Source organism: Python bivittatus, unplaced genomic scaffold (genome assembly GCF_059951505.1).
Source record: "Python bivittatus isolate LINGU-HERP-01145 unplaced genomic scaffold, Pbiv_v1 ctg000220_np1212, whole genome shotgun sequence".
In the NCBI taxonomy this organism is placed as follows: Eukaryota; Metazoa; Chordata; class Lepidosauria; order Squamata; family Pythonidae; genus Python; species Python bivittatus.
The window spans coordinates 1,657,374-1,685,260 of NW_028277048.1; the positions used below are offsets into that span (position 1 = coordinate 1,657,374).

At 41.2% G+C, this 27,887-nt stretch overlaps 2 protein-coding genes across 4 annotated transcripts in view; one reads left to right on the plus strand and one right to left on the minus strand.

The window, feature by feature from the left end:
• The window catches only part of LOC103054301 (ultra-long-chain fatty acid omega-hydroxylase-like), a 53,853-nt gene extending 44,853 nt beyond the window's left edge, over window positions 1-9,000 (minus strand). Inside the window, exons 1-2 of the mRNA XM_088137617.1 lie at window positions 8,225-9,000; window positions 4,473-7,660 (exon numbers count right to left, since the gene is read on the minus strand). The gene's annotated coding sequence lies outside the window, so the exon portion shown is untranslated. The remainder of the gene's footprint in view (window positions 1-4,472; window positions 7,661-8,224) is intronic.
• A 6,300-nt stretch (window positions 9,001-15,300) lies between these two features.
• On the plus strand, window positions 15,301-27,762 carry PGLYRP2 (peptidoglycan recognition protein 2). Of its 3 annotated transcripts, none has more exons than XM_007440606.2 (5): window positions 15,301-15,573; window positions 20,961-21,048; window positions 23,087-23,983; window positions 25,003-25,213; window positions 27,281-27,762. In XM_007440606.2, the coding sequence occupies exons 2-5, from the start codon at window positions 20,985-20,987 to the stop codon at window positions 27,618-27,620; spliced, it is 1,512 nt and encodes a 503-aa protein (XP_007440668.2). In that variant the 5' UTR covers window positions 15,301-15,573; window positions 20,961-20,984; the 3' UTR covers window positions 27,621-27,762. The 3 variants fall into 3 exon arrangements, with proteins under 3 accessions (XP_007440668.2, XP_087993744.1, XP_087993745.1); XM_088137618.1 differs by lacking the exon at window positions 15,301-15,573 and adding an exon at window positions 16,032-16,490; XM_088137619.1 differs by lacking the exon at window positions 15,301-15,573 and adding an exon at window positions 16,581-17,136.
• The last annotated feature ends 125 nt before the right edge of the window (window positions 27,763-27,887 follow it).

Here is a 27,887-nt window from a genome sequence, read left to right on the forward strand (position 1 = left end):
TTCTTTCTAACTTTCCCTTTTTAGTGGAATTGGCAAGATGTTTTTCTTTTAAAAAAATATATATATATTTTTAATTGGACTGGCTTTTTCTTTTCAATACTTAATAATTTTTTATCTTAAGCTTTTTTTTTGACTAAGATTTTTCTATTGTTATAAGAAACTTATATTTTTTGATTTTGAAATGGGGAAAGTGGAGTTAAGAGAAAGTAAATGAAAGAAAGTTGCACTGCCATCTAGAGGCTCGATATAGTGCCTTTTTTTTCATTGTGACGTATGCTCAAGGACCCTGGGCTTTCTAAAAAGATAGTGGGATGTGCATGTTTATACAGGTGCCATCCGAATAACTATAAACAAGAAAGCGGAGTTGAAAGCGACTTTGAAAATAATTCAAGATGGAAAGTTTGAGTTAGTCACAAGAGCCTTGATTAGTGGCAGTAGCTCTTCTTTCTGCTAGAAGCTCTGCTTTGCTCTCTATCCCCCCCCAGTTGGATTTTTAAAGAGACCTAGCCTTTCCCCTCCTCTTCTTTTTTTTTATTTTGCTTTTTTTTTCTTCTTTCTCTTGGCAAGAACAAAGATAAAGAATCCTTTGACTTAATGAAGGTTTATACAAGATAATAGACTATACGAGAAACACAATGCAGAAAAAGATTTTTAAACTATCGAGGATGACTATAAAAAACTGGAAGAAGAGCTGCAGAAATTCCCTCAAAAAAAAAAAAAGACATTAAAGCTAAAATGGATTTAATTAAACATAAAACGGGATCAATGGAAAAGGAAGAAATAGCACAAGAAATTAGAAACATTAAACAGAATTATTTTGAGGCTTATAAACTGAGAATTAAAAGGGTTAATCAACTGATAAATGAAGAGGGACAGACTTGTTCTTGGTACTGAGGGTGAGAAAAAGATTATACAAGATTATAATGGAGAATCGTACTAAGAGAATGCATAAAAAGAAGAAGTAAAACAATATTGAAAGAAACTACTCCAGATGCCTAAAGAAAAAACGAGGGGAATACAACAATGATGGAACTGACAGAAGCTTCAAAAAGCAGAATGTTTGAAAGGACATTTATTATTGCTTTCTCTTATCCAATAATATAGAAAAAGGAATAAACAGCTAGATGTTTTGGGATATTGAATGAAAAGGGTGAACTTAAAATTATGCAAGCGTTGCAATAAGGTATAAAATTGAGATATATAGTAAAGAATTGTATTTGATTGTAAATGTTTTAAGAGATTAGACTAAAATTCATACATGGTTGGATATAGTAACATATAGATTTTAAACTAGAGACATTTTTGTTGAAACATGTAGTGAAGAATTAAGTATGTTTTGATAGTGGTTAGAACTGTAACTTTTAAGAATTGGAAGAATGAAAAAGTACCTATGCAGGAGGAAGTTATTGAAAATTATGGAATGTGCAGAGATGAGTTAAATTGATATTTGAAATTAGAGTAAGAAGATAAGTAATTTTATATGACACGGGATTTGTTTTATTAATGATTGGATGAGAAAATATAGTAATGTAATGGATTAGGAAATTTTATAATAGAAATTTGATATTAATTATTATATATATACATATATAATCGATGGATAAAAATGTACTACTAATCCTATTGAAAGTTAAATTTTTTTGTAATAAATGATTCTATAGACTAGCTATGAATGATTAATAATTGTTAATTGATAAGTATACAAGTATATTTTGAATAGATGATATGAGAATTTAAGATTATGAAAGGGGCACCAACGAGTTGGTAACTGGTTGACACACGGTATAAAATGGAAGATGTCTTTTTTTTATGCTTTTGTATGTTTTTGTTTGTTTATGTATGTTTTGTGTTTGTTGTAAAGAATAAAAAATTTTATTAAAAAAAAAATAGTACTCTGGAGTCGGCACATGTCTGAAAAACATGTCACTAAGAACCAGCAGCAGAAGAGAGCTTCCTTCATTTAAAGTGGACAACCTGCTGGCCTGCAAGAAAAAGTATTCTGAAGGCCCTTTGTTTGAATATAAGAAGAGCAAGACTCTTCTTATGTTCTGTGATAAATTATAGTAATCCTCATTCTCACCAGTTGAAGGAGAGAAATGTCTTCTTTGTTTCTGTGCATTCATCCTACAAGTGATGCTGTTGCAAACAGTTGCCTGAGAGGCAAAGTATGAGTTTGCTCACAACTTTCCATGGCCTTTTCCAGGAATGCTATCTTCATCTGAGGATTAGTCAAGCTCTCTGTCCAGGACCGTTTTTCCCCTAATCTGTATAGTTCTTCACAAAGATTAGGCGGGCTATTTTGTCACACAGCCAAGTCACCTGATACTGTCTGTTTATACTAGAATGATTCCCCCCCTTTAAGAGAAGGCTTATGCAAAGCTTTGGTGTTAAGCACAAAAGTTCAAGGCAAAGTACAACAGCTCCTGTGGTGTTTCAAAACTAACAGCAAAGAGTACCTTTATCTTGCACAATGCTGGAAACTGTGCAGCATTCACATCAGAAGAAGCACTGACCATTAAAGTAACAAGTGGTATCTCAGCTCCCATCCTTTCCCTAACACTAGGCAAAACAGCACACAGTTCAGATGCGTTCAGACTGCCCTCTCAAAATGCTTAAATGGTCTCTAACACTACACACCCCTCAAATATATTTTAGAAGGGATATGAAACAGCCTATATTAGTTGACCCAACCTGGCGCTTTCTAAATAGGTTAGGAATGGAACTCCCAGGATCTTCAGCCAGAATTGCCAGCACTTATAGGAAAGGGTGGCTGAATCCTCCTCATCATAGAGATCTCAGTGCACAGGCCTTTCAATGGCAAGAAAAATACTGGGTGTTCTTCATGGACTGAACCTTCAACATCATCAGACATCATTTGGGGAATGCTGCCTTCTTGCAAGCTTTGGGCCTTCAGTAAGACTTATGTTTTTTTCCTACATATAAGCAACTCTTGACCATATGTCCACAAGAAAGTAGGATTGAGTGGCATGTGAAACAGAATATTCTTATTGTGACTCAACTGGCTATCTTAGCTAGCCTTTGTCGTATTATCCCCTGAAGAGCAAGAAAACAAGAGAACCCAGAAATTGATCTCTAAAACAGATTTTTCACAGGCTCCAGCTGTGAATCTGACCCAAAGTTAAACAGACATCTGTCTCCTAGCACAACCATTTCCTCTACTGCCATGCCTGCAGGGTTCGTTTCAGTATTTAAAGATTTTACCCTGTGCTACTCCAGGCATTTGAAGAGTACAGACCATCAATATTGCCCCCTTTATATAAGCTGCCGAAAGTCTCTGGACTGTGGCAGGGTAGAAATGTGGATTACAAACAAATAAATAAATATCAGAAAACCAGGAAGGGAGATAGCAAACCATCAGTAACCACTGTCAAACTAGGCTTTGGGAGGTTTAATCACATTTCCCAAACAAAAAGGCACATAGAACCAGAACTGTGGACCACCCTCACTCACCTTTCAGGCCATAAGCGAGTTTCTCTGGTCTGAGACTGAATCATCTGAAAGTACTGTAAGCAGTTTTTATCATTTTCATGTTGCATATGAAGGTACCCATTATACTCTGCCCGGGTTCCAGCAATACACAAGAAAATAATATTAGAATTCATGCTTGCCTAAGTTGCAACTTTGGTGGCATGCAACTGTCTGAATCACTTAAGACTGTCTGCCAAGGAAGTTGGCCAAAAAACTCCGGAATCTCATCACAGCTTTGTCACTGAAGGGTAGTATCATTTGAATATTGGTCATATAAGCAATACTGCAGCTTTAGCCTGGACTACAGGCTGAGATTTCCATCGCAGCCAGGAAGAAACCTCACCCACCCACCATCATCCAGTTTCAAGGGCTTGAAAGTGGCCTTCTGGAAATCTAAGAAATTCAAGGCCATATAACAGTGGACATCTTTCCTTCGTACTTCCTGTCTGTGACCCTGGCACCTTCCTTCTCGGTCAGAACAGAACCACCCCTACAACTGTTTTTTACCTGTGCCCTCCCATGGTCACCAGCCATTGAATCCGCCCAAATGTCAAGCCAAGTGATGATCAAGAAACCGACCAATAGAAGCACGAGTGTGGGAGTTATGAGGAACAATAGGACAAAGAAGCATAACCATCAGCCTGAGGCCACACCCCTCACTATGAGGTCCCCAACATCTTCATGTGTGTGCGCGTGTGTGTGTGTGAGAGAGAGGGCTAATTTTTCTAAAAAAGAAAAGCTCTGTTTAATATATAAAGCAAGCCTGGAAAAACTTCAAAATTTAAGAACCTTGGGACTGTATCCCAGACAGCCAACACTGACAATAAAACAATCTGCACGTAAGCCATCTGAGAATGGTGTTTACTTGTTCTATTCTTCTCTGAATTCATCCATGAAGATTATTTTCAGACAAGAACCATCATAATATATGAAGGCCACACTGAAGACATTGGATCCTCCTTTTCTGTAATAAGGATGGTTACCTTTAGCACTCTTGTTAATTGTCCTCTTGATAGAAACATTAAATCCCCAGCTGTTCCACTTTCCTGTACAGAAGGGCTGCTTCTTCATCTTGGGCATCCTAAACAACAAGGATCCAAGCCCATATCAATATTTCCTTCCAAATCCATAATGTTTCCAGTGGTATCGGAACATAGTATTCAGACACAAAGAGCAAACTTGGAAGATTTCTTTTAGTGTGGCGATTTTCCAAATTCATTTTAACATTCAGGACAGGCACGGCACTGAAAGGTAGTACAAGCTGCCAGACCTGTCCTCCCTTGTTACTTTTACAGGGATAGGTTTCCACAAGTCAGGTCATTTATTAGTACAGTAAACCCTACCCAGAACTAGCAAGAATCTAGACTAAGGTTTGCACATATAGGGAAGTCGAGTCACCTTCTCCAGAGTTTTCCTTTAAGGTTCTTAAGAACCAGGAATATGTGTATTCCAGCAGTCCAGCATATTCCCCAGGATGATGATGATGATGATGATGATAATAATTATTATTATTATTACTATTATTATTTGCTATAGCCACTCCCAAATAATTACATTTATTAAAGAATCCAATGGGAAAGAGCAAGAAAGTCACTTGCTATTTAATTTTTTTTTAAAAGCCCAAATGTTTTTAAGTTTTTTTCTCTGTCAAGTTGATGACCTACCTTCCTTCCTTCCTTCCTTCCTTCCTTCCTTCCTTCCTTCCTTCCTTCCTTCCTTCCTTCCTTCCTTCCTTCCTTCCTTCCTTTCTTCTTTATGAATGCTAAGGCTATTGGTAGCTACTCATCAGTAAGCGTATATGTTATCATCGAGATCAAAAGCCCATCTCAAAAGAAACAGGTGATTTCAGTGTCCTGCTTATGGGCTTCTGAGTAACAGAATACCTGATAAGGTGGTCTTTGGTTTCATTGAGAACCCTTCATTATGTGTTTCTGTTCTCATACCAATCATTTGTATTTACCTACTCTGCATTACTCAGATATTAATCAAATGTGATTGCATTGCAAGTGGTTCCATCCAATTGCAAACTGGAAAGGAGAAACCTATGTAATGTTACATGGGTCAATCAGGTTTCTGCCTGATTCTGTCACGCCTATAGACAGTATTCTGTCTATAGGCGTGTTATAAAGCATCATAAAAGAATTTGAGAAATTATAATTCAAGATTTTGAAATAAAGGTCTCCGCTTAACACTTTCCAAAGTGTTTTCAGCATCCGTAAACATTAATGCCCTTTCTTTTAAAAATCTTTTCATTTATTAGTTATCTCATTCCAATCTCACAGTCTGAATAAGATACATACAGTATAGCGTAGTTTTAAACTTCTGCTTTGGTGATGGTACAATGTTCGAAAATGGAAAACATTTCTTCCTAATATTGAAATATTGCATCACCAAAGTATTTGGCAACTGAAGTTATTATAGACGTTAATTATTTGCTGGCTCTCGGGAATTAATCTAACACTCTTCCTTATACAGTCTGCTGGGAACCTCTCTGCAAAGGGCTCCGACACCTCATTGCAGCCTCACCCAGTCTGGAGAGTCTGGGGTGATCTCATGGGTACTCACTCCAGGCACCTTCTGCCCCTCTCCCAAGCCACGAAGAGAGCAGCAAGGCTAAAAGCATGAAAAATGCCTTCTCGTTTCTGCTAAGAAAACACCAGAGTGGTCTAAGTCTGGGAACTGTTAGTCAATCTGCTGTTGTAAAAGTTTGGATTCAGTTTTAACAGAGTTCACCTGAAACGAAGCTGGAGTCTTGAGGAACAATAGCTGGGAAATTAATTGGGCAAGGTTTTGAGACCGTCCAAAATGAAGTGAAACAAACAAAACGACACCCTTGGCTTACTTACTGCTCCTAGAAGTCTGCATGTGGTTCTTGCCTGAGACCTGGAAAACTGAGGATACAATATTGGGCAGAAACTACTGACTGTTTGGAATTCCCAATACCCTCCCTTCCTCAGACAACTAAACCTGCCTAATGGTAAGGATAATTTCCAACCAGCTACCAGATATTGTTTAGTTTTAAGTAGTCTTCCTGGACTGTCTGGAAGACCAAACCTACCAGCATCACCGTGTTTGAGTGCTAGAGTTTCTTGTCTTCACTGGATTGTCGGGAACTGTGGATAGGTGATGCTCCTTAGACGAAGGCGTTGGTCTTTTCCTCCATCCTGAAGCAATTCCTGGGGAAGAAGCTCTGAAAGCTTTCTGAGACCTCACCTTCAGCTGGCGGTTCCTCCTTTCTCTTTCCTGGGTTAGGCTTAGTGTGCTTAAACTTTCCCTCTTCACCTGCACTACTCAGGCTGGCCTCAGGGGCTGATGAAGAGTCTCAGTTGTCCGTAGCTGTTCTTCATGGGATGCTGACAAACCCATCTCTTCCAGGCATCCCTCTTCTGCCTGAAGAATGCCCCAGATATGCCACCCAAAGCAGCAAGGGCCCACTCTTCTTTTCAAACCCTAATCTGGATTAGCAATTTGACGAAGAGGTACCTCTTTGCTAAGTGAGCCCTGCCTACTCGCACTGGGATCAGCATCAGGTAGACTAGCAAGATGCCTGTTTCCAGCAGGTCTCTATGCCACAACTGGCCATTCTTTAAGCTCGACTGGCACCTGCTAATCTTTTGGAATGGTGTCCACATTGAAGCAGGTGGGCTGGGTACTGGCCTTGAAGAAGGCTCCTTTGTGGATGCACAATCTTAACACTGAGAGTTAAGTGGAGCAGTCCTTTTCCATATGCCCCCTTTCTTTACATTCAAAACAGCATGTCACAGGAAGCCTGTCTACTTGCTGGTTGGGTTTCAAGCCTCCTTTTCTGGCTGGGCTTGGGGTATGTGCCCTCATGCCTTCCTTTGCATTAATGGGCATTTTAGGGGCCTCTCTCAGCTTCCACAAATCTCTCTTCCTGTTCACCTGCTCCCAAAACACTGCTGTTCATGAGTAGCTTATGGCAAATGCTGTAGGCACTGTTTGCTTGAATCATGTTCCAGGCGTTGCCTTCAGTCGGGGTTTCAGTTCCAGCTCTCTCCTGCCATGCTTCATATGCACGCCACACCTGGTGAACAAAGGGGTGGGAAATCCATGTGACTGTACATTTTCTGGAGTAAACACCAGCCTGGACTTCACCCTGTCCTGAAACTGCTTGTAATCCTCCATCTCTTCCACCTTCATCCGGTCGCTGCTGAGGAGAGACCAAAGATAGTAAATATGATGTTCACAGAAAATTTGGTTGCTGACTCAGGCTTTTTCAAAACTTGACAAAAGTCTTCATCCTCTCCATCTCTGAGATAAGCAGCCTCGTATCTTTCAGCGGGATCAGCCATTGGAACGGACAGCGCAGTTGCTTGTATCTTATAGCTCTCTGTGCTCTGCGTGCAAGTTGGATTCTCTTCTCTGGCCTAACTCGTCTGACTTGTTCTATCGGGAGCCTCTCTCTCTCCCTTTCCAATTCCGATTTTCTACTTAAACTTGTTCTTTATCCTGAGGGGCTGCCCCCATACTTCTCTCCAGCTTCTGGCTGGCATCTTGATTGGCTGGCTCTGCTGTTCTCCCTCTGCAGCCTGTAGGCATGGCTCTCGAAGTCATTTTGCTGACATGCCCTACACCTAGCTCTTCCCTTTCGAAGCATCATTCCCAAGAACTAATGAAAGAAATAACATAACAGGTGCTCACTTGCCTGACTGCCCTTAGTTCTCTGCTTTTTATCTCAAAATGGTAAAAGTGAAAAGAGGTTCTATGTCTTTACCAAGAGTGTTTCTGGTGTTCCAGGATCCCACACCACGGCCACTGGGTAAGGAGTCTCACTCGCCCCACTGCCAGCCCTTCCTCTTCCAACCAGGAGGGATCCCTCTGCAATGCTGCAGAAGCGGCTGCTTTCATGGTACTCACTCCTTGCCGCCAGGGAGATAGCAGCAAGGAGAGTGAAAACAGGAGAACAGAGGAAAATGGCGTTACTTTTCTGATAATAAAAAGATAAAGAAAAGCACTGGGGCAGTTTACTGTAAGTGCAACAATTGCTGATCTTCTGTTATAGCCTGTTATATATTTGATCTAGATCATTTAAAATGCTGCTCTTGGAGTTTAATGGGATTTGATTCATGGCACTGCCTGACATTTGCTGGCTTTTAAATCTGTTTAATTTTGTTGCAGTAGTTTGCTATTATATTTAACCACTACAGAACTAGAACACAGATAGTTTAAAGAAGCAACATTTAACTTTTATATAGGGCTTATCTGTACTACCCAGCTGCCCCATCACCAGAACAGGCTGGAAATCAGTTTTACAAGTCTGAAACTGACAACATTAATCCCCCACTCAGCAAGCAAAGTGGCCTCTGGGCACAATTTCTCTGCTCCACTTCTGTTGTGCTCCCTTGAATGGTCCTGTCTGTTTGGGTTAGTGCATTTCAGTTTCTACGGGCTAACCCCAGTTACTTCACAGAGGCAGAAACACCCCAACAATGTATACCATGGGAACCATGAAAGAAAAATAGTAATTTAAAAAAATCTGCCTGATTTCTAAACTCCTATTTGCAAAGCAAGTATTAAAACCGTTACACTATTTTAACATTCATGGTAAATGTAGCTCTGAAAGAGAAAAGAGACTAATAAGCCAGTTAGAAAATATTTTGTTTCACTTTAAAGCTGGTGGTTGTGCTCAAGGTGACATAAAAAGCGCTCCTTCTAATTTTCTCCCACAACAACAATCCTGTGAGGTAGGCTGAATGGTGAGAGAGAATGACTGCTCCCAAATTATCCAATAAGCTTCCACTGCTATGGCTGGACCAGAATCTGGGGTCTCCCTGGCCGTAGTCCATCACTTCAGCCACTGTAACATGTAGGGCTAGTCACACTTTCATTTTATTTTAATTAGTGCAATGTTTGAATAATGGTTGTAAAAGAAAGTTTTTAGGCTTTTAAAATGCCTTTTCTCTGCTAACAATGGCCTTGTGCTTTTGTAAGCACACTTGCACAGAAGGTGCCATTACATCAAAGCGAGAAAGACACATAAACAGTAAGACTTAGAATGAGAAAGTATCCATGTAATACTGATGAGGAATATACCATTTTAATGCACATGTGTAACAGAATGCAGGAATGTATAAAAAGTTTCTAAACTCTTTGCTGGGGCGTATACTCTGCCAGGAGGTTGAAGCCTGTTCAGTTGGCTGTCAATAAACTTTTGCCGAGAAATCAATCTTGCTTAGAGTTGTTCCTTGAGAGACATCTGACCTGCAAATATTTCACCTAACAATTGATTTTTTTTTTCACAGTTCCGTGATCCATGTTTTCAGGCAGTAGGGCAGGTTGGAAGCATACGGCTTTGTTTATACTAAAGAAGAGGACAATCTGATGAAGATTTAAAATAAAAAGTATTTTAAAGTATTTTTTAATTTCAAGTTTTGGATTTTAAAACACTCATCAAATGTAGCCTATCAATTACTTTCGGAAAGCTAGAGAGCTTTTATTATAATCTTCTTGCCAGTTCTATTCACAATTAACTTTACTATTCAGATTGTCTCTGATTTTTTAATCTTCAGTAAACCTTTAGAGATATTCAGAGGAAGATGAATAAATAACAATAGTCATGTCCATATGCCTAACCATGTATTTTAGTTATAGCTGATTTCCAGCCTGGATCCTAAGCACATTTAAAATGGATGTTGCTCCTTCAGATTTAGTTTTCATTCTTTTAATAATATATTTTTGCATAATAATGCATATTTTCTCTTTTGAAGAAGTAAGACTTTAATATAATGATTGGGTCACAGAAGATTCCTAAACTTTGATAATCAAACTTTTTTCTGTAAATGTTGATGCTTTGGATTATAAAGTTGTTGCTATGCTTCTATGCTTCTTTCTATGTCTAAGATCCAAGTGGCTTCTTCCTTGCTTCTTAATGTCATGGTTTTCAGTTATTTTAATGAAGGATTTGTTAACTTGGCAGTGAAGAAGTGAATAAACTTTGTAAAATTCTTTGTAAAATTATTGGCAGTAGATTAACTATAATATTTTAGTATTGCTTTAATTTTTTTACATATTATGCATTTTATATATATTTATAGTTTTAAGGTCTTTGTAAGCCGCCAGAGTCCCCTATTGTGGGGGAGACGGGCCGTGGAGAAATCCAATAAATAAATAAAATAAATAAATAAATAAATAAATACACTGAAGTTTTCAGCTATTTGTAGCTAAATGTCCGATTTCCCAGACAGCTCATAAAAAGAGACTAACAATGGATCTTGCGTGCATTTTCGAGAGTTGCATTCCACCTTTAAGAAAGAGAGAGATTCTAGATGTTATCTACAGTATGGCTTTCTATTTTCCTCCTTTCTGTTTCCTGAGAATAGAAAGTCAGGCAGAGCCAGTTCCTACCGGAGAGGGATCCTCTCTCCACAGTTCACCTGCTCCATCTGCCTTTGTGGGGTGGACTTCTCCTGCCACCATGTCCATAGCTATTCCCACTAATGGCTACGGAGGAACAATTCCGGAAAACGAAAGATTAGGCAAATGAAAAGCATCTCACAAACTAGTTCAACTGCTGGGGTTGGGGGTGGGGTGGGGACAGGGAAAGGGTAGTGTAATACTGTGCATTTTGATTTTATTAATATATTGGTGGCCATTTCTGAGACAGAGAAAATGCTAACTAACTCTCTGCCACCACCTAGGGATTTTACAGATCTCTGCCAAATAGGCATATGTGAGATGGGTAAACATATACATTGATTGATTGATTGATTGATTGATTGATTGATTGATTGATTGAATGAATGAATGAATGAATGAATGAATGCCTGTTCTATTACAGCTAGGTGGTACCAGAACTGCTATCCACTAGTCCTTGAGACCCCAGAAAATGACACCAGCATAAAATTGGCTGCCCCACTGCCATGATGTTGGCACTGCTGCTGTCCTTATTTATGTTGTACAGGGAAAGCACATTAAACCTTGATGGATTCCTCCAAGTTTCTTTCCCATCCCCAAATCTCATCAGCTGACAGGAAGCATCCACCAATCACTCTCCTTAATGTTGAAAGGATGGGGATGGAGGAGGAGTTGAGTTTTGACATATGGTGGGTTTAGTCATTCCTTAAAACTCACTCTGATTTTGCACTAGGGCTTTGTATAAGATCGTTTGAAGTGAACCTGCACAAAAGTCATTCAAACACTAAACGTGTATTCAGAAGGAGATGAATGGTACTTAAACCCATGTTTCTTCTGGAACAGTATTACACCATATTCAAAAGGAGCCCAAACAACAGCTGATTGGTGTGGGGAGAAACAGCAGAGTAAGGGCCCACTCTCTCTCTCCCACTTCATAGTGTAGCCCCCCACAACTACTATAAGTCAACTGTCTGAGATCACCTCAGAGGTCTGGTAGATACGTGTGGGAGAGGAAGAGAACCCAGTTTGAAAGAATTGGACTCTCCCCCAACCCAAAGTAGAGTAACCCAAGGATCAGAGGGGAGGTGTGTCCACACCAGGATGATCCCACCCATTAGGGTCACCTGACTATACTACCAATGGAATGGCCAGCAAAGCACCATGTCAGTTTGTATCCATGACAAACTTGTGTTGGGATAAGAGGAAAAACATTACTGTACTTTATACCAATATATCATAAGGATGATCCTCAAGTGTGGGCTGAGGATCAGATGAAGGCAATCTCATGAGGATACAGCAGAAAGAAGAAGTTGCCAGGGAACCTCAAAAGAAGGATAATGAATAACTGTAGTGTAAATATATCCACAGGTTCAGTGGTAGAACACACCTCTGACAACTTTAGGAAGCTTGGGAAAAAACCGTTTCCTGAAATCTTGAGAGAGATGCTTGGTGAAATGAATCAATGGTCTGAGTAAGATCCATTCAACTTTGCTGAATTAAAATGCTCACCACTCGTGCCTGATTCAGCCCCAAACAATGCTAGCGTAAACACTGTCGTCCCCTTGCTAATTCCTATTCTGCCTCTGCTGTTGTGTCTATTGTGCCTCATTATCAAATGAGGTTAATCTGATTTGTAAGTGTGCCAGTAATTATAGATAAGCTGAGTTTTGGCTGTGGTGTCATCCTGTTTCAGCATGTCACCAGACAGCGAGGAAACCTCCTCTAATCAGGGCACTGGACCAGGAATGAGGCGGGTTTGATTTCAGGACTTAGACACCCGAGTTTTATGGGCAACAAGAATAATATAAAGTTCATTTTCCGACCAACGCGTGCACTTACAACCAAATTTTGTGCACCTGACAACAACGCATGCTGGAGTGAGTGTAATGCTGGCGTTGCTGCACAAGAGAACTTTATCTAAATGAGGTGGCAGCAATCAGGGATCTTCACAATCTCTCTCTCTCTCTCTCTCAGTCACGTGTTCATTTAGCAACCACTTAGCTTCTGATTTAAGGAACGGATTGTGGTTGCTAAACGAGGAGAGGGTGTAATTTAAAAAAAGGAAAGCAAAAAAAAAAGTGACAGATAAAGGGAATCTGGCAAAAAGTACAAATTACCCCCACCCACATCTTTCCCAAATAAAATAGTGGGGTAACAGATTTTACACACCTTGGGACAATATCAGAATAAGAGGGAAAATATTATTTTAGACTAGTAGAGCTAATGAAAATGTAAGCTGATTTCATTCATTTGCTAGGAATGAAATAAATGCAATGCCATGGGAACAAAGGGTGAAATTACAGTTGTCAAGATATGATTGTGCCTTGGTAAATGCTAGTAAGAACAGAGCGTCATGTGCTTTTCTATGCTTCTACGTTCCTATTTATGTACTGTGGCAGTAGGTGGCAGCACTTGTCTGAACTTGTCTGGGTTTGGAAACTAAGCAGAGTCAGGCATAGGTAGTATTTGGATAGGAGACCACCAGGGAATTCCAGGGTTGTGGACTGAATGCGGAAGCTGACAAAACATCCCAGGGGGCGGCAACGGCAAATACTTTTCTAATGCTGCCCAGAAAACTGCCTGGAATGATAGGCATCAGCAGGGGAGGGGTCAAAGTCTGCAAGAGGGCCGGCACAGCATCCTGAGCCAAGCCACGCTCTTTTGCACATGTCTGTGATGGAGATGTACATGCAAAAGGAGCAGGAATTGTGAATTGGTATCCACCTTCTTGCAGATTTTGACTCCCTTGGAGGGGGCTGGAGGAGTCAATAGGAGGCGGGCTTGACCCCAGGACATCTTTACCTTTAATTACATACTCCTGTCTCACAAAGATGAGGTGGTGTTCAATAAATAAAAACCAGTAAATCATACAATAATAAAATACCTAACAATATAAAAATAATGAAATTAATAATTTTAAAAAATAACTTAGAAAGCTATAGCTTGGAGATTAGCCTTTGTTTTCAGCTGAGTGTACTTTAAAATGCCTGGTTTCCACTTATCCCTGTTTCATGACAGGTATTAACACCGGACATTGAGACAATATTGAATAAATGCGATGTTTGTCCTTACTGAGCCTGTGAGGACTAACCTAAATATGCACATTATATTGTGGTTTCAGTTAAGTAGGTGTACTAGTATGTGCAAAATAGCCCTTAGAACATGTAATGGTAGTCTTTTAATTACTGTATGTGGCTGAAATATATATCAGTTAGTTCAGATGGTAAACCTTTGGGGCAGGAGTTGTGCTGACCCTTTACTCTGGAAAGAGATGGGGAGAAGAAATACTCCTTCTGGGGATGTCACTATTTTCCTGGAACCCAGGGTATTCTTCTTCTTCTTCTTCTTCTTCTTCTTCTTCTTCTTCTTCTTCTTCTTCTTCTTCTTCTTCTTCTTCTTCTTCTTCTTCTTCTTCTTCTTCTTCTTCTTCTTCTTCTTCTTCTTCTTCTTCTTCTTCTTCTTCTTCTTCATCATCATCATCATCATCATCATCATCATATTAGCCCTTAAATATGATTACTCAGGGCCTTCAACCAGTTGTTTGCTCCTGAAGGAAACCTTTTTGGTTAACTGTGACCTGCTAAAGTTGACAAGGAAGCTAAAAGTCCTACACCCAGATTCTATCTCTAGCAGCCTAAAATGAACCTTGTAATCTAATCTTCATTTGGCAGAGAGCAGTTCTTCTGAAGCCCTAGTGCAAAACAAGGCAATTCATTCTTAATAAAGGCTGAAGGTCCCTCACTTCAACTCTTTCCACCAATTCACTTCCAAAAGGCTCTTTAACGCCTTCCCTCCCAGGATGACTGAAAGAAAAAGGCTCTGGCAGAGTCCCCCCGCCCCCGCCCTGCCCCCACCACTACTTTACTTTGCTGTTGTATTTACACGGTGGTAGGGATAGGAGAAATAATAATTTAAAAAATTTGCATGAGATTTGGAGATTTTGGAGGCCAGTTGGTTGTACCTAAAGAGGTCCAGTTGTCCACTGAAGGACATCTGTGGACTAGGCAATGTTTAACCTCTTTAAATTAACAATACTGGGCCTTGTGTTAATAAAACCTTGCTTTATGCTGGGGGGATACCTGCTCCCTTTAACCTACATTGAAAATAAAGTTTGTGGCTTAGTTGGGTTTCCAAAACAAGGAATCAGGACAAAAAGAAGGGCATCCCTTCCAAAATGCAAATATATTTATGAGATAGTGAAGAATGAAGACAGGGGATCCCCTCTCCTGCATAGAAATATTGGTAGTGGGTGGGATACTTTCAGCATCAAGCATAGCTCCACAAGTAACCCTTCTCTATCCTGGTCTCCTACACGTGGCTTTGGGGGAGTCTTGCAAGCCAAGCCTCCGCCCTGCTCCATAGGCCTGACACACCCATTTCAATACCAGAGGGGCGAGCGAGTTCCTGCACGGCTTGAAGTCCCAACGGAGTTCCTGGTGCCCTTGTTGTGAGTCCCAGCAGAACTGGGCCAGATCACTATGATGAGCACTCAGGGAATCTCCCTTCAAAGGTCAACAAAGTCAGAGAGCAGGGCTGAGTTCCTCTGGGCGGCTCCCGTTGGTTGACACCGAGCCAACCAGCCTGGCGAGCAGTGCAGAAACAACAGGTGCAGCATCTGTACTGAGAAGGGGGAAGTTGCTTGTGTAATTCAGGGGATTATATAAGGTCTGTCGAAGCCCAGGCAGCTCATCTATCGTCTTCAGGAGGGAGGTGAGTGATCATTTTTCTATGGGAGCATCTGGAGCGGGCATCCAGAGAGAGCATCAGCCATCAGACTGCTGCTCTCAGTCCTTGCGGTTTTTCATTCCGGGGAAAAGAATTCTCTAATCTTTGTGTTTCTGATTCTACATCTTTGCCATATCTAAGCTGAGACTGTGGGAAAGCTACTTGACATCCATTACAGGAATATCATATAATAGTACCGTATGGCAGTTTTCCTCTGTTGCTTATTATGCAGCCCTATGGTCTAAGCAGATACGAGGCTTTCTAAGCCCCCAAGATCACTCCTACCTCTAGTAATGAAGCTGAACCAGCAAGGCAGCGAAGGCATGCAGAGCAAGGCTCCTGAAGCTCATTCTGACTCCTGAATAAGAACTTTGCTCTGGGTCACCTGACTGGGAAGGAAGAGGGAGGGGGGCTTAGAACGGAGGAGCCGGTAATATTCCGAGCAGCTGCTGAATGGCCTGTCCCATAGAGATATGTTGGAGGAATTTTTTCTGGATTTGTTTCCCTGCAGCCCCTGGCTGGATCTAGCCCATTTTCAAATGCAGTTTTTCTTCTGCCAGCTTCTTCCCCCTCCCAACAAATTTGGTGCCCTTTTTCCTGTTTTCAGGGAGCTTACCTGGTGCAAGCCAGCAAGACAAATAGACGGAGTTCTGAGTCCCTTCACCTAATTTTTGCTAACATTCCACAGGGTTGGAAAGAATAAGAAAGATTTCTGGAACCTTTAGGAGGAATGCAACTCCTCCGCCTTCCAAGAATAAATCAGACAAACCTTTATAAAATGCGTTTTCATCTGGTTGGATGGTGGGTCAGTTTGTTTCTTCCTTGGCTCACGGAGGCCCTGTTTAAAGCAGCCACTGCCTCACGTCTCCTGGCTAAGGCTTTGGTGGAAAAGAGAAATGCAGGTAGGTGTCATCTCTGTATAAAAGATCATGTATTTCTGCCCCAATCGCTGGATGACTTCAGTCAACCAGAGTGTCCCCAAAGGGTTTGCAAGCTTTCAGTTTTCCCAGAATTGTTATACAAGATGTTACAAAAAAATAGGATGGGAAAGAAGCAAAAAATTGGGCTAGACATTTAGGACAAGGGATCTTCAAATCAAAATAATTCTTGATCCCACAATGTTTGGGATCAAAGGTATCAAAGCATACCCTATCTTTAGGGACTAAGGAAGTGGTTACTCCCTTTCCTAGCCCCAAATCTGTGAAAATGCAAAGACCGTCTGGTTGTTGTCATGAGTGATGGACACAGATCCCTTGGCCTGGCAGGGAGCAGGAACTAAGAAACAATACAGTCTTTCTGCCACCAAGCTGCAGAATAGTTCTGATGGGTGTTCTAGCTTTGAAGTCACTTAAGCTGTTTTGTGTAGGATTACCTACAGGCTGAAAAGAATGGTAACTGCTTGCTGTCAAAGAGCTCCGGAGAGCTTACGCCAGCCCACAAGATAAGTCATTTTGCCTTCTGTTTGCCACAGATCCTTCAAGCAGGCCAAACAAACACACCCAGGGAAGAAGAAAAGCCATAAAATTACCCATCCAGCAGATCATGTGTGTATGTTCTATGCATTTGTGATTACGGGAGATCAGCTTTCAGATTACAGTTTTGCAAAAGCTACGTTTCCTGATCATGTGAAATAATCTTGGAAATACATGGGCTACAACCTGTGATGCTAATATAGATACTGTAGAACCCTGGAATGAAGGGGTGACTAATGACTATCACAGCTACCAAAACAAAGGGGGAAATTCAAGTTGCTGCTAAATTTAAGCTAGGTGCGCTTCCTGATGGGAAAAAGGTTATTCACTGAAGGGAAGAAAACTCTAGAAATGTCTGAGTCTTGATAGAGCTTTATTTCTGTAGAGACAATCACTTTTGGATTAAACATCCTTGTATATATCTCGCCTAAATAATACCCCCCAAATTCCAGCTTAATATTACTTTTTGAAAATAGAGTGTGAAGGACTCTGTTCATAGATGCATGAAAACTGTGGTAAAAAATTCTTCCATATTCATCAATTAAGTTTGCTGTACCAATAGAAGAGAATATGTGTAGCTCAGGGTTGAACTGTGGAGCTAAGTTTGCTATGTATTTTTAAAGAAATTACAATTGTCTCTTCACTATGACTACTCTAGAGAGAAACTTCCACACCAGCTGAAAGTAAAAAATATTCTATATATGAGAAAGACATACAACTCTTTGTAAAGTCCTAGTTACTATGCAGTTAACATCATATTCCTATGAAGAAGCTACATACGGTGGTACATATTATCGTGGTTTTAACTGTGGTGCTGCCTTGGAACTGAGAAAAAAAAGTGGAGAGCATTGTATCAGAACTGCTGGCTCCACTATTCAAAATTTTGTGGTCTGGAAATAGAGGCCTTTTTTATCACTTGAGGGATTAACTCTGTGGACTAGAATTCCCTTATAGGGGAATGTCTTGTTGGAGCATATCATAGGTCCCTGTGTTTCCAACACTGGGAAGTTAGATACCTCTGAGATACAGGGAAGGATGGTCTTCTGGCTAGCTGTTCCTAGTAAGAAGTACAGGTAGTCTCCAGTTTAAGAACGAGTTCCGTTCCCAAGGTCTGTCCTTAAGTCGAATTTGTATGTAAGTCAGAACAGTATTATCGTATAATACTGTACAAGTAGTATTGTGTAATGAACTCGAATCACTGTGTAATTAACTTGAATCTTTGTGTATTTAACTTGAATTTTGCTACAATAGGCTCCGTTCCTAACTATGGGTCATCCTTAAACCAGGCGTTCTTAACCCAGAGACTACCTGTATTCTGCTTTTGAATCACAGATGCTGTACACAGCTGCCATCTTAATTGTTATCGTCTAACAGACTTATCATCCAACAGTGTAGTTCCATTTTTCCAAAGGTCATTTGGACAAATGTATATAACCGTATATTATGGTAATTATAATTAATTATGTTTTGTTTCTTCCGTTAGAAGCATATTCATGAGTAAAGGAAACTGGGTGGGGCACAAATTTGATGAACAAGTACTGTTTGGCACTAAGATGGAAGTAGGCAATCTAGTGTAGTCTACTAGTCTACGCTTGTTCGAGATTTGGACTGCCATCTGACGACTGGAATGAAAAGGCTAGGTGGATTCACCTTAAAACTGTAGAGTGGTGTTTATTGTTTGTTGGTCAACTTGGGCAGAAGAATTGCTTTTGGATATGTTATGTTATCAGTTTCAAAATAATTTAAATTATATTTGTATGGATCCAGTCTCAGTATAGAGTAAGTCCATTGCAATCAGTCGGGCTTGTCAGATATAGCTAATATCAGTTCCAAGGATTTCAGGTGAGATTACCCTAAATATGACTAAGGTTGAGTCACAAAGTTCTTGTTACAGATATTGAGTTTTAGCCTATGTGAACTCATGCAAACAAAAAATAAGAGAAGAGACAGCACAAAACTCATTTGCACAGTGGTCATTTGGTTGCCCCATCCAATCAAAGAGTTCCATGAGTTCTATTTAATATTCTGAAAACTTGTTTCCTAGTATGATCTTACTTGCATGAAGCCTGGCAGTCAGGGTCCAATCAGCAGAACATTATTACAGAATCTTCCACTCCATCAGCAGAAAGTTTGGCAGGCAGAAAGCTATTTACAATTTCACTTTGATCGGGGAGAATAAAACAGTGTGAACATATAATCCTGTTTATAAATATCCTATCTCTGTCTGGGTCACTTCTTGAATTTCTTTAATTCCTTGTGGAGGATGGGAAGAAAGAATCCATCTCCTTCCATGATTCTGCTTTGACACACGGGGAAACATGTAGCACCATGAAGAAGAGTGCCCCAAGGGGTAGTCTGCCTAATTCTTTTACATCAGAATAAATAAGAGAACTAGATGTTGCTAGTAGTGCAGAAGAGAAAGAGGGCAATCGCTTATCAAAGGAAAAATAAAACAAGTATTGCTGCCTTGCCCTTTTTTTTTTTTTAAGGGGTGTATTGGCATTTGATTATTTAGCACAGTATATCTCCAGCCACCTCCTCTTTTAAAAAATGTATTTATGCTATTGACATATGCCTTTTGGAAAATATAATCAAGGTAGTGTGCCCTAATTAAAAAAAAAAAGAATAACAAAGAAAAAGTGCAAAGTACATATTCAGCAAGAAATAAATCTTAAATCATTTTTGAGGCTGAAGGAATAGGGACAGACAGTCCTAGCTCTGAGGGAAGAGCATCTCACAGCTGGAGAATGATGCAGGCCCTTTCTAAACTCTTCAGGAGAGCAAAGGCACCTCCGTTCTGCTGCCGCTGGACCAGCTGTAGCTGCTGCTTCTTCAGCAGCTCCCCCATCTAAACCTCGGATCGAGCCAGTGTGAGCCTTTGGCATGTCCTTAGCACGTACAGTGGCTCAGAAGGGAAATGAGAACCATCCCTATAAAAATCAGAGAGATTACCCCCAGCATGGGGAAGGGGTGGCTCCTTCAGACGACGTCTCATCCTAACAAAAAGATGAGGACCTTTCTTGCCAATCCAGCATACCTCAGGGATGTTGAATTATAGTTTCTCTGATCCCTGACAGAAAAAAACAAAAACAAAATGAAATTTACTGAGTAAATCCTTTGATTATCGCAAGGGACAGTATGGATCAAATAGTGCATGGGGAGGATTGTTCCACAGTTGGAGAAAGTTTGGGTATGTGACCAAAAAATAGGTGCTCGGGTTGGGTGTTAGATCACCTGTCGCTGCAAGGAGCTCACCAAGGGCAGTCCTGCACCCAAAGTATTACAGGAATCTAATCTGAAATCAAAGTGTATATAATAAAAGTTAACATTGCACAGGAAAGGACACAGCTGGTGTACTAATTTAAACTGATAACTGGCACTTTTGGTCACAACTGGCACTTTAATTGGAGGAGGCAAGGCTGAATTCAGTACAGACCTCATATAGAGGAGAAAAATGTTTAATTAATACACAACACTAATGTTTATCGAAGAGTGAACTCTCTGGGGGTGCACGTGTGTACTCAGGCAGCTGCCTAGATAACTGTGCGTGCGTTGCAGCAGCACAGGTTGTGCCCCCGTCATGGCAGAGTAGGGGCTGGTTTCCTTGCCTCCAGAGTGCCGCCTGGCTTGACCAGGGACCTTGGCAGAAACTGAATGGGAGACCCCACCAACACTTGCCCTAAAGCACCATGTCACAGACTCTCAGGAGTTGCTGCCCCAGTAAAGAGAGGGAAATTCCTGGCCCTCCTGCTTTCTTAGCAGATTCCCAGCGCGATGGAGGGCAGAGTCCAATGGACAGATTGCCTTTCTGATTGGCCTTCAAGCTATCTGTGTGGCCCAGCCCCCGATCATTTATTTATTTTTCATTCTTCCTTTTCCTTTTCCTCGCCATAATCATAGGTTGTTCTTCACGCCACCAAGAGGATGTTCCTGATATGGCTGGGACTCGTGCCAATGATGTTTTTTTGTGTCAGCACAGCCCGTGCAGGTAAGATTTCAGCCAGATCACTTTCTCTTGCAGGACACCACCAGACTTGGACTAGCAATACAGTATTTTAACCAAACTGCTTGGATAAAAGGCACCTTGGATGGAGAAGGGCAGAGGCAGTAGGGTTGGGGGGAGGGAGACTGCAGATGAGTCCCATGCTCTGATAAGGCTCTAGCCACGGTTCCACATGCATATTGGGGAAATGGAAGCACGTCATTTTCTTTTTCATCATCATCATCATCTATCTGCTATAGCCGGCAATGATCTTGACCCCAGTATTCTAGGCAATTGGCTGATTCACCCTGCAAAGGTCCCACTGCCCTTCTATTGGTCAGCTTTTCTCTATCTTGCACCCTCAAGATATGGTGAATCTGATGTCTAAAAAACTATGCTGACTGGAGAAAAGAGGTTTGTAATCAGACACATCTTAGAGCACTGGGTTGGGGAAGCCTGGCCTAGGCTGCCTTTAGGTCTTGCCCTCTGGATTCAGGGCAATGTTCCTATCCCACCCCATGGCCCATCTTAGTGCAGAAGTGCAGAAGGCCTGCTGGGAAAGAGCAAAGGGTGGGGCTGTGCTCTGTAGCGGGGGACATTTGGGGAGTTTACTACTGTGTGATCAGCTCCTCCCTTTCCACTGATTTAATTCCAAGTGGTTGAATGGAATAATGAACCTGATACCAATTGTGTCCACATGTGTCCAATTTTTTACATGGAAAAAAGGAACTATAGCTCCAGGAAGTTGATCCATTAGATGAGTTCGCATAAGACAATGAACCGTAAACTAAAACTCACAGGCTGCATTTGCGGAACATGCTAAGCTAAAATATGGCTGTTTGGTTTTTTGTTACCATTAGTATTAGTTAGATTTGTATCCTGCCTTTTTCCCAGGAGCTCTTATGTTGTGTGTGTGGGGGGGGGGGATCTCCATTTTATTGCTCATAACAATAATCCTATGAAGTAGGTTGGACATGACTGGCCCAAAGTCACCCAGTCAGTTTCCATGGCTGATAAAATTCTACTTGGATGACAGACATGTACTTCTTAACCACTGCGCCATATTATCTTTCATAGCCACACACTGGTTCAAGCATATTGTGGGAGCACAGCCAGTATCAAGAAACACATTACTTCAAAAAAAAAAAAAATGTATCTTCTATGACTGGGGTACTTGACTTGGTCCAAAGAGTAAGTCCTATCCATGATTGGGCCCCCAAAAACATAATTCATAGTTTGATTTAAATAGGTTTTGGTGCAAATTCTACTTAGTTCAATGAGACTTCCTCCTTCCCCTTTAATAATACCTAATTGAACCACAGAGGTTTTAAGCAAAGTAATGTGGTTCAATTTGAATCACAGCAATAGTCATCCAATCTGTAAGCAGGTAAAATTATCCTCTTTGTGTTTTGTCATTCGAGAATAGGTGCTACTCTTGTTTTTAAAAAGCACATTATTCTCTTTCACAAAAAAACTTGCATATGGCTTCCTGTGCATTGAATATGTTTGGGTTGTAGGAGCTGAAGTTCAATTTACTGATTAATTTTACCAAAGAAAGGTACAACAAAGAAATTACAGTCTGCGGAGGAGAAATGTTAATGGCAGAAATGTTCATTGCCAAGAACTTGCTGTTCTGTTATTTTATTAAAACTGTGTGGTGGGATGGGAATTAAACTTGGTTGCTGCCTGGGCATTAACTTTGTCTTTCTGAGAAGTATTTCATCAGGAAATGCTGCTAGCTGTAATACATACACAAAAATGGTCATTTCACAAGAGAATAATGCACTTCTTTCTGTTCCACAGTCCACCATGTCTTCAGCCTTAGCTTCATTATGGCATTACAAAACACCTGAATCCATTCCAAATTACACCTCCCTCTATGTTATTTGCCAGAGATTCCAGCTATTTGCGCAGATACAATTTCATTCAGAATGCTTGATCCAAGAGTTCATAACCCATGTGAATCTGTGACCATTCTTTGGCTGACCCATCCCACTCACTGCTTGCTACTCTAATTGTGATATCTCAATCCTACTGTTTTCAGGTGACTTGATATTCCATATGGACATTGTGACTGAAATTCTGAACGATGTGGAATTCCACTTGAAAGAGACCCCAGACCTAACTGTAGTAGAGCTGTACCAGGAACTGGAGTTTTGTAAGAGTAAATTTTGCCAGATTGTTCTTGGTCCAGTGACTTCCAAGACCTCGGATTTGCCTTACCTAAGTGAGCCAAAGAGAGCATTCTTCAAAAGTCTGGTGAATCATACAGCTGATGGCTCCCTAGTGGAACATGGAGTAGTCTTAACTCCTGATGGAACCACAGTTTCATTTAGTCCTTTACTAGCTGGAATTGCAGCTGGATTCAAAAAGAGATATGAGTTGACTCTGCCTGACACACCTTTGACCGCTGGTCCTCCAAACAGTTCTGGAGAAGAATCACACCTTTCTTTGGATCCCATCGTTTCTACCACAATTGCAATGGACCTTGGAATGGCCTTTCTCCTTTTTCACTCTAAGCAGACCCAGGTAGCCCTGGGACCAAATGGCTGCTGGGATAATATCTCTGCACCCCATACATTTACCTTAATGGGTCCTCCCTCATATATCCCTGATGCTGTTATCAATGGTGCAATGGATGGTCTTATTCTGGGCACTTACTTGGCAGAAAAGATTGATCCACCATCCAATATCAGTGTTCTGCTGAATGACTATTATGGCTTTAAAGGCCTGGATGGGGAAGAAAAGATTCGGAGCAACTTCCGCAGAAAAATTTTTGCAGCACTGCTGAGCAAAGAAAAGCTACAGGAGCAGGTAGAGAATGCCCTGCACCTGCTCTGGAGGATGAATGAAGCCAGCTCCCTCTTTGAAGGAATCACGGACAAGGAACTGACATTTCTGGCAAAACAGGCTGTTGATGAGTTCATGATGTTGTATGTAGGTATGTCACACGTTGGTCAGAAAAATAGACATCCTGATGGGATCATTTGGCTTACTGCTGTTGACTAATCCTCTAAGTTGCTGAGGATTGCTGGTAATTAGTTCAAGTGAGGTCATTTACTATATATACAGGTATTTGCAACACTTACATACTGGCCTCTTCTTATAGCCCATTCTAAGCAAACATCTCAGGACAAGTGAAGTGCCTGCAGTGTCCGCAGGTAGTTAAATGAAGCCTCTTCTCAGGCCCTTGAACCATCCATGTAGAAATGTGGGAATTAATAAAAGGACACTGGCCTTCAGCCCGCCACCTGCCCCAATATGCTTTCTAGGCCCATCACAATGCTCTGCTATCTCATTCTTATTCCCTGACACAGTGACTCAGACTAGCACATTGTGTCTCACTGAGGGTAAGGTACACAAACAATCACTTTGGGGGCTTGAGGTTGGCTAATTGACAGAAGATGCTCAGGAATGTCTTCACCCTATTGCAGGCAGAATGCCAATGGAAGCTCATAAGCAGGACATGAGAGCAAGCATGCCTCCTCCTATGCACATCTGTGCCATTGAGAGATTCTTTGCTCCTGATACTGTTTGTACGACTTAGCTATAAGGAACAGGTGCCACTGATGACTTACGTTCCCTGGATTTGTCCACTCCCACTTTAGAGCTGTTAGGTTTAGAAGCCATAGCTACATTCTGGGGTAATGATGTCCATAGTATGACTATGTGCTGTGTGAAAAAGTACTGTCCATGGTTCAGCATAATTTGGGGCTCAACCTCCCACATTCTCGCATATATAGTAGTTGGAAGTCCCCTGTCATATCTAATTTTATAAACATCTACAATTTCTTGCTCATCTCTGGACTCCTGCTACCACTTTGCCATAATATATTGGATGATTTGATGCTACGCACTGCGTATCAGCAATGCCCTGGCACTAAAACTGCTCTCTAGTATGCTGAGATGCTTCCTGTTCTTCTCTTCAGCTCTGATGTTTTTCTCCCCTCTACCCTACAGAATGTCCTGCCATAATCCCACGGTGCATGTGGGGGGCCCGACCTTATAAAGGAACACCAACGCAGCTTAAGCTGCCTTTGGGATTTGTCTACATCCACCATACCAGCACCCCTTCTGAGCCGTGCCGAACCTTCTCCTCGTGTGCAGCTGACATGCGGAGCATGCAGCGATTCCACCAAGATGACCGTGGTTGGGATGACATTGGCTACAGGTAGGAGTGTCTTTATGCAATATACATTTCCAGTTGAGTAAACTAGCAAGCTGGATATTTTAATAGCATTTTTATCAAATCATATTGTAGAACGTATTTTGATACATTTAAACTATTGAAAGCTGCTTCACAACATTTACAGTAGGGCAAAATGTAGTGAAGAGCTAAGTTCTAATTAACTGAGAGGTATAAAGAGAATTGAGAGCCAGTTTAATGTAGTGAAGGCATGAGGCTAGAAACCTTGAATTCTAGTCCCGCCTTAGGCATGAAGACAGCCAGCTGGGTGACCTTGGGCCAGTCCCTCTCTCTCAGCCCTGGGAAGCAAATAATGGCAGACCACTTCCAAAAAATCTTGCCAGGAGAACTGCAGAGACTTGTCCAGGCATTTGTAAAGAAAAATTAGCATTGTAAGGGAAGTTTAGGCTAAAACACTTCTCCTGACCTCTTGTTTTCTTTAGTCTAAAGTACTAAATCAAAGCAGAGCTTTATGACCTATAAAGCTGTGCTGGTAGGAATAACATAGCAGATCTGAAAATGGGGAGCAAACACCCAGTTCCCTTCAGAAAATCCCCAAGGAAGGTGATTTTTCTGCTGCTCTGGCAGTGAACACCTCCTCGCCAGCAATCAACACCCAGCTAAACAGGGATTAACACCAGACAAACAATCAAGCAGTAAACAATACTCTAATCAAGGAACTACCAACTCAGACAAACAACAACCTAACCTAGGAGCTACCAAGAAAAAACAACACCCCCTCCAACACTGACAGGGCCAGCTAATGTACATATATAAACAGAGAGCAAATTCCACTCCCTTCTAGTACTGAAGATGTTACCTAGCCGGGTAATGAAACGTTTGCAAGAAAACAACCAAGCTCAGAGAGCCCCAAGGACTGTATAGTTCAACCTGAGTTACATATATTCTCTTCTATTGGCGATTTTACAGCTTCTTCCAAGGCTGAATTGACTTAATAAAGTTATCCTTGTGGTTTAATGCTTCTGTTGCTTCTTTTCTGGTTGAAGGAGAAGAGGGAAAAATTACATACAGCAGGTCTTAAAATGGGTCTTGTATTCCATTCATTATGTGTTTGGTTCTCTATTACAACTTTTCCAATTTATCAAAATCATTTGAGTACTATAATGCTCACAACTGGACTCAGGACAGCACTGAACAGGGAGAAGTTAAGGGGAACTGCTCTTGTTCCCCAAAGACTCCTTTTGCACTGTATTCCCCCATGTTCCAAAATTTGGAAGTAGACACCTCTTTCTCAATAACATCTCCAAATCTTTGTTGCACGGTGGGAGAAGGTAGGATGGAAGACAGTGGCTGACTTGCCTATTGTGATGAATGTAGTTAGCATCGCATCAGCATGTTCTGTCAGGACCATATGGCTCAGGTCTCTTGCAAAATCTCTGTAGGTGAGTTTTTCATGCCTTCACGATTCCAAATTGCAGTCAACATGACTTCCCCCTCCCCCCAGTCAGGTTAACATGCTATAAATCTATAAATTATAGATTTATACTAGTTTAACTGACCCTGGGAGTGGTTCTAGTTCAGTCTTCCCATAACCCTAACCCCTCCAGAAGTTGTCTTTTATCACCTCCAGCTGTGGGTCAGGCTGATGGGAATGGCTGATCCAAATATTAAATATCATACATTGGGGATCTGTATATTTGAACAACAAACTTTAATAGGCCAAAGGTGAACATAGATCAGCTATCTGCATGTTGTCTTGCATTCCTATATCAATGTTCTGTTTGAAGCTGCAGTCCTATACATTTGTATCACAAGTTCTCATTTTAGGTGCACTAAAATATTATATCCTGTAGATTACTGTCTATTCCTAGGAAAGCTCATTTAAATGGTATTCACTTCCACATCTTTTTGGCTTTGGAAGTACTGTATCTTTTTACCTGTTCAGCAAAGCTGTGCATTCTTCTGCAGTTTTTATTTTTCCTAGAATTTTTTAAAAAGTGTATTTCTTTTTACGTACGAAATGGGAGAAATTCCACGAGCCGTTTCCAATGCAGGATCCCTTCCTGATGCTTTTCTTCTGTTCCTGCACAGCTTTGTTTTCGGTAGTGATGGGTATCTCTACCAAGGCCGAGGCTGGCACTGGGTAGGAGCTCATACCAGGGGCTACAACAGCAAAGGCTATGGCATCAGTTTCATCGGGAACTACATGAACGTCCTCCCAGACGCCTTTCAGCTGGAGCTTATGAAGAACAACTTCATTCAGTGTGCAGTGAAGGGTGCCAGGCTGAAGGCCAACTACACCATCCATGGACACCGACAGATGGTGCCCACCTCATGCCCAGGTGACAGACTTTTCCAGGAGATAGAAACGTGGAAAGGTTTCAAACTGAGATGCTTTGAAGCAGAGGACGGCAATGAGTTTTGCATCTAATGTGCAGTGTGGAACCAAGATACAAGAGGAAAAAAAAAAACTTTTACCTCTGTGTTCTTCTCAGACACCAGGGGGCAACCTTTCATGCTGGCAATGAAGCAACGGCTCCATGCAAATTCCTCAATTAAAGTCCATTATCAGAAATTCATGCACTTGTATTCTTTATTTAAACATTTAGAGTGGGAGCTGTAATATGAACATTCTGGGAAAAGAGTAGTGGGTTCAGCATGGATAAGGCATGGAAGAGACGGAGAAATACCGTCAGAG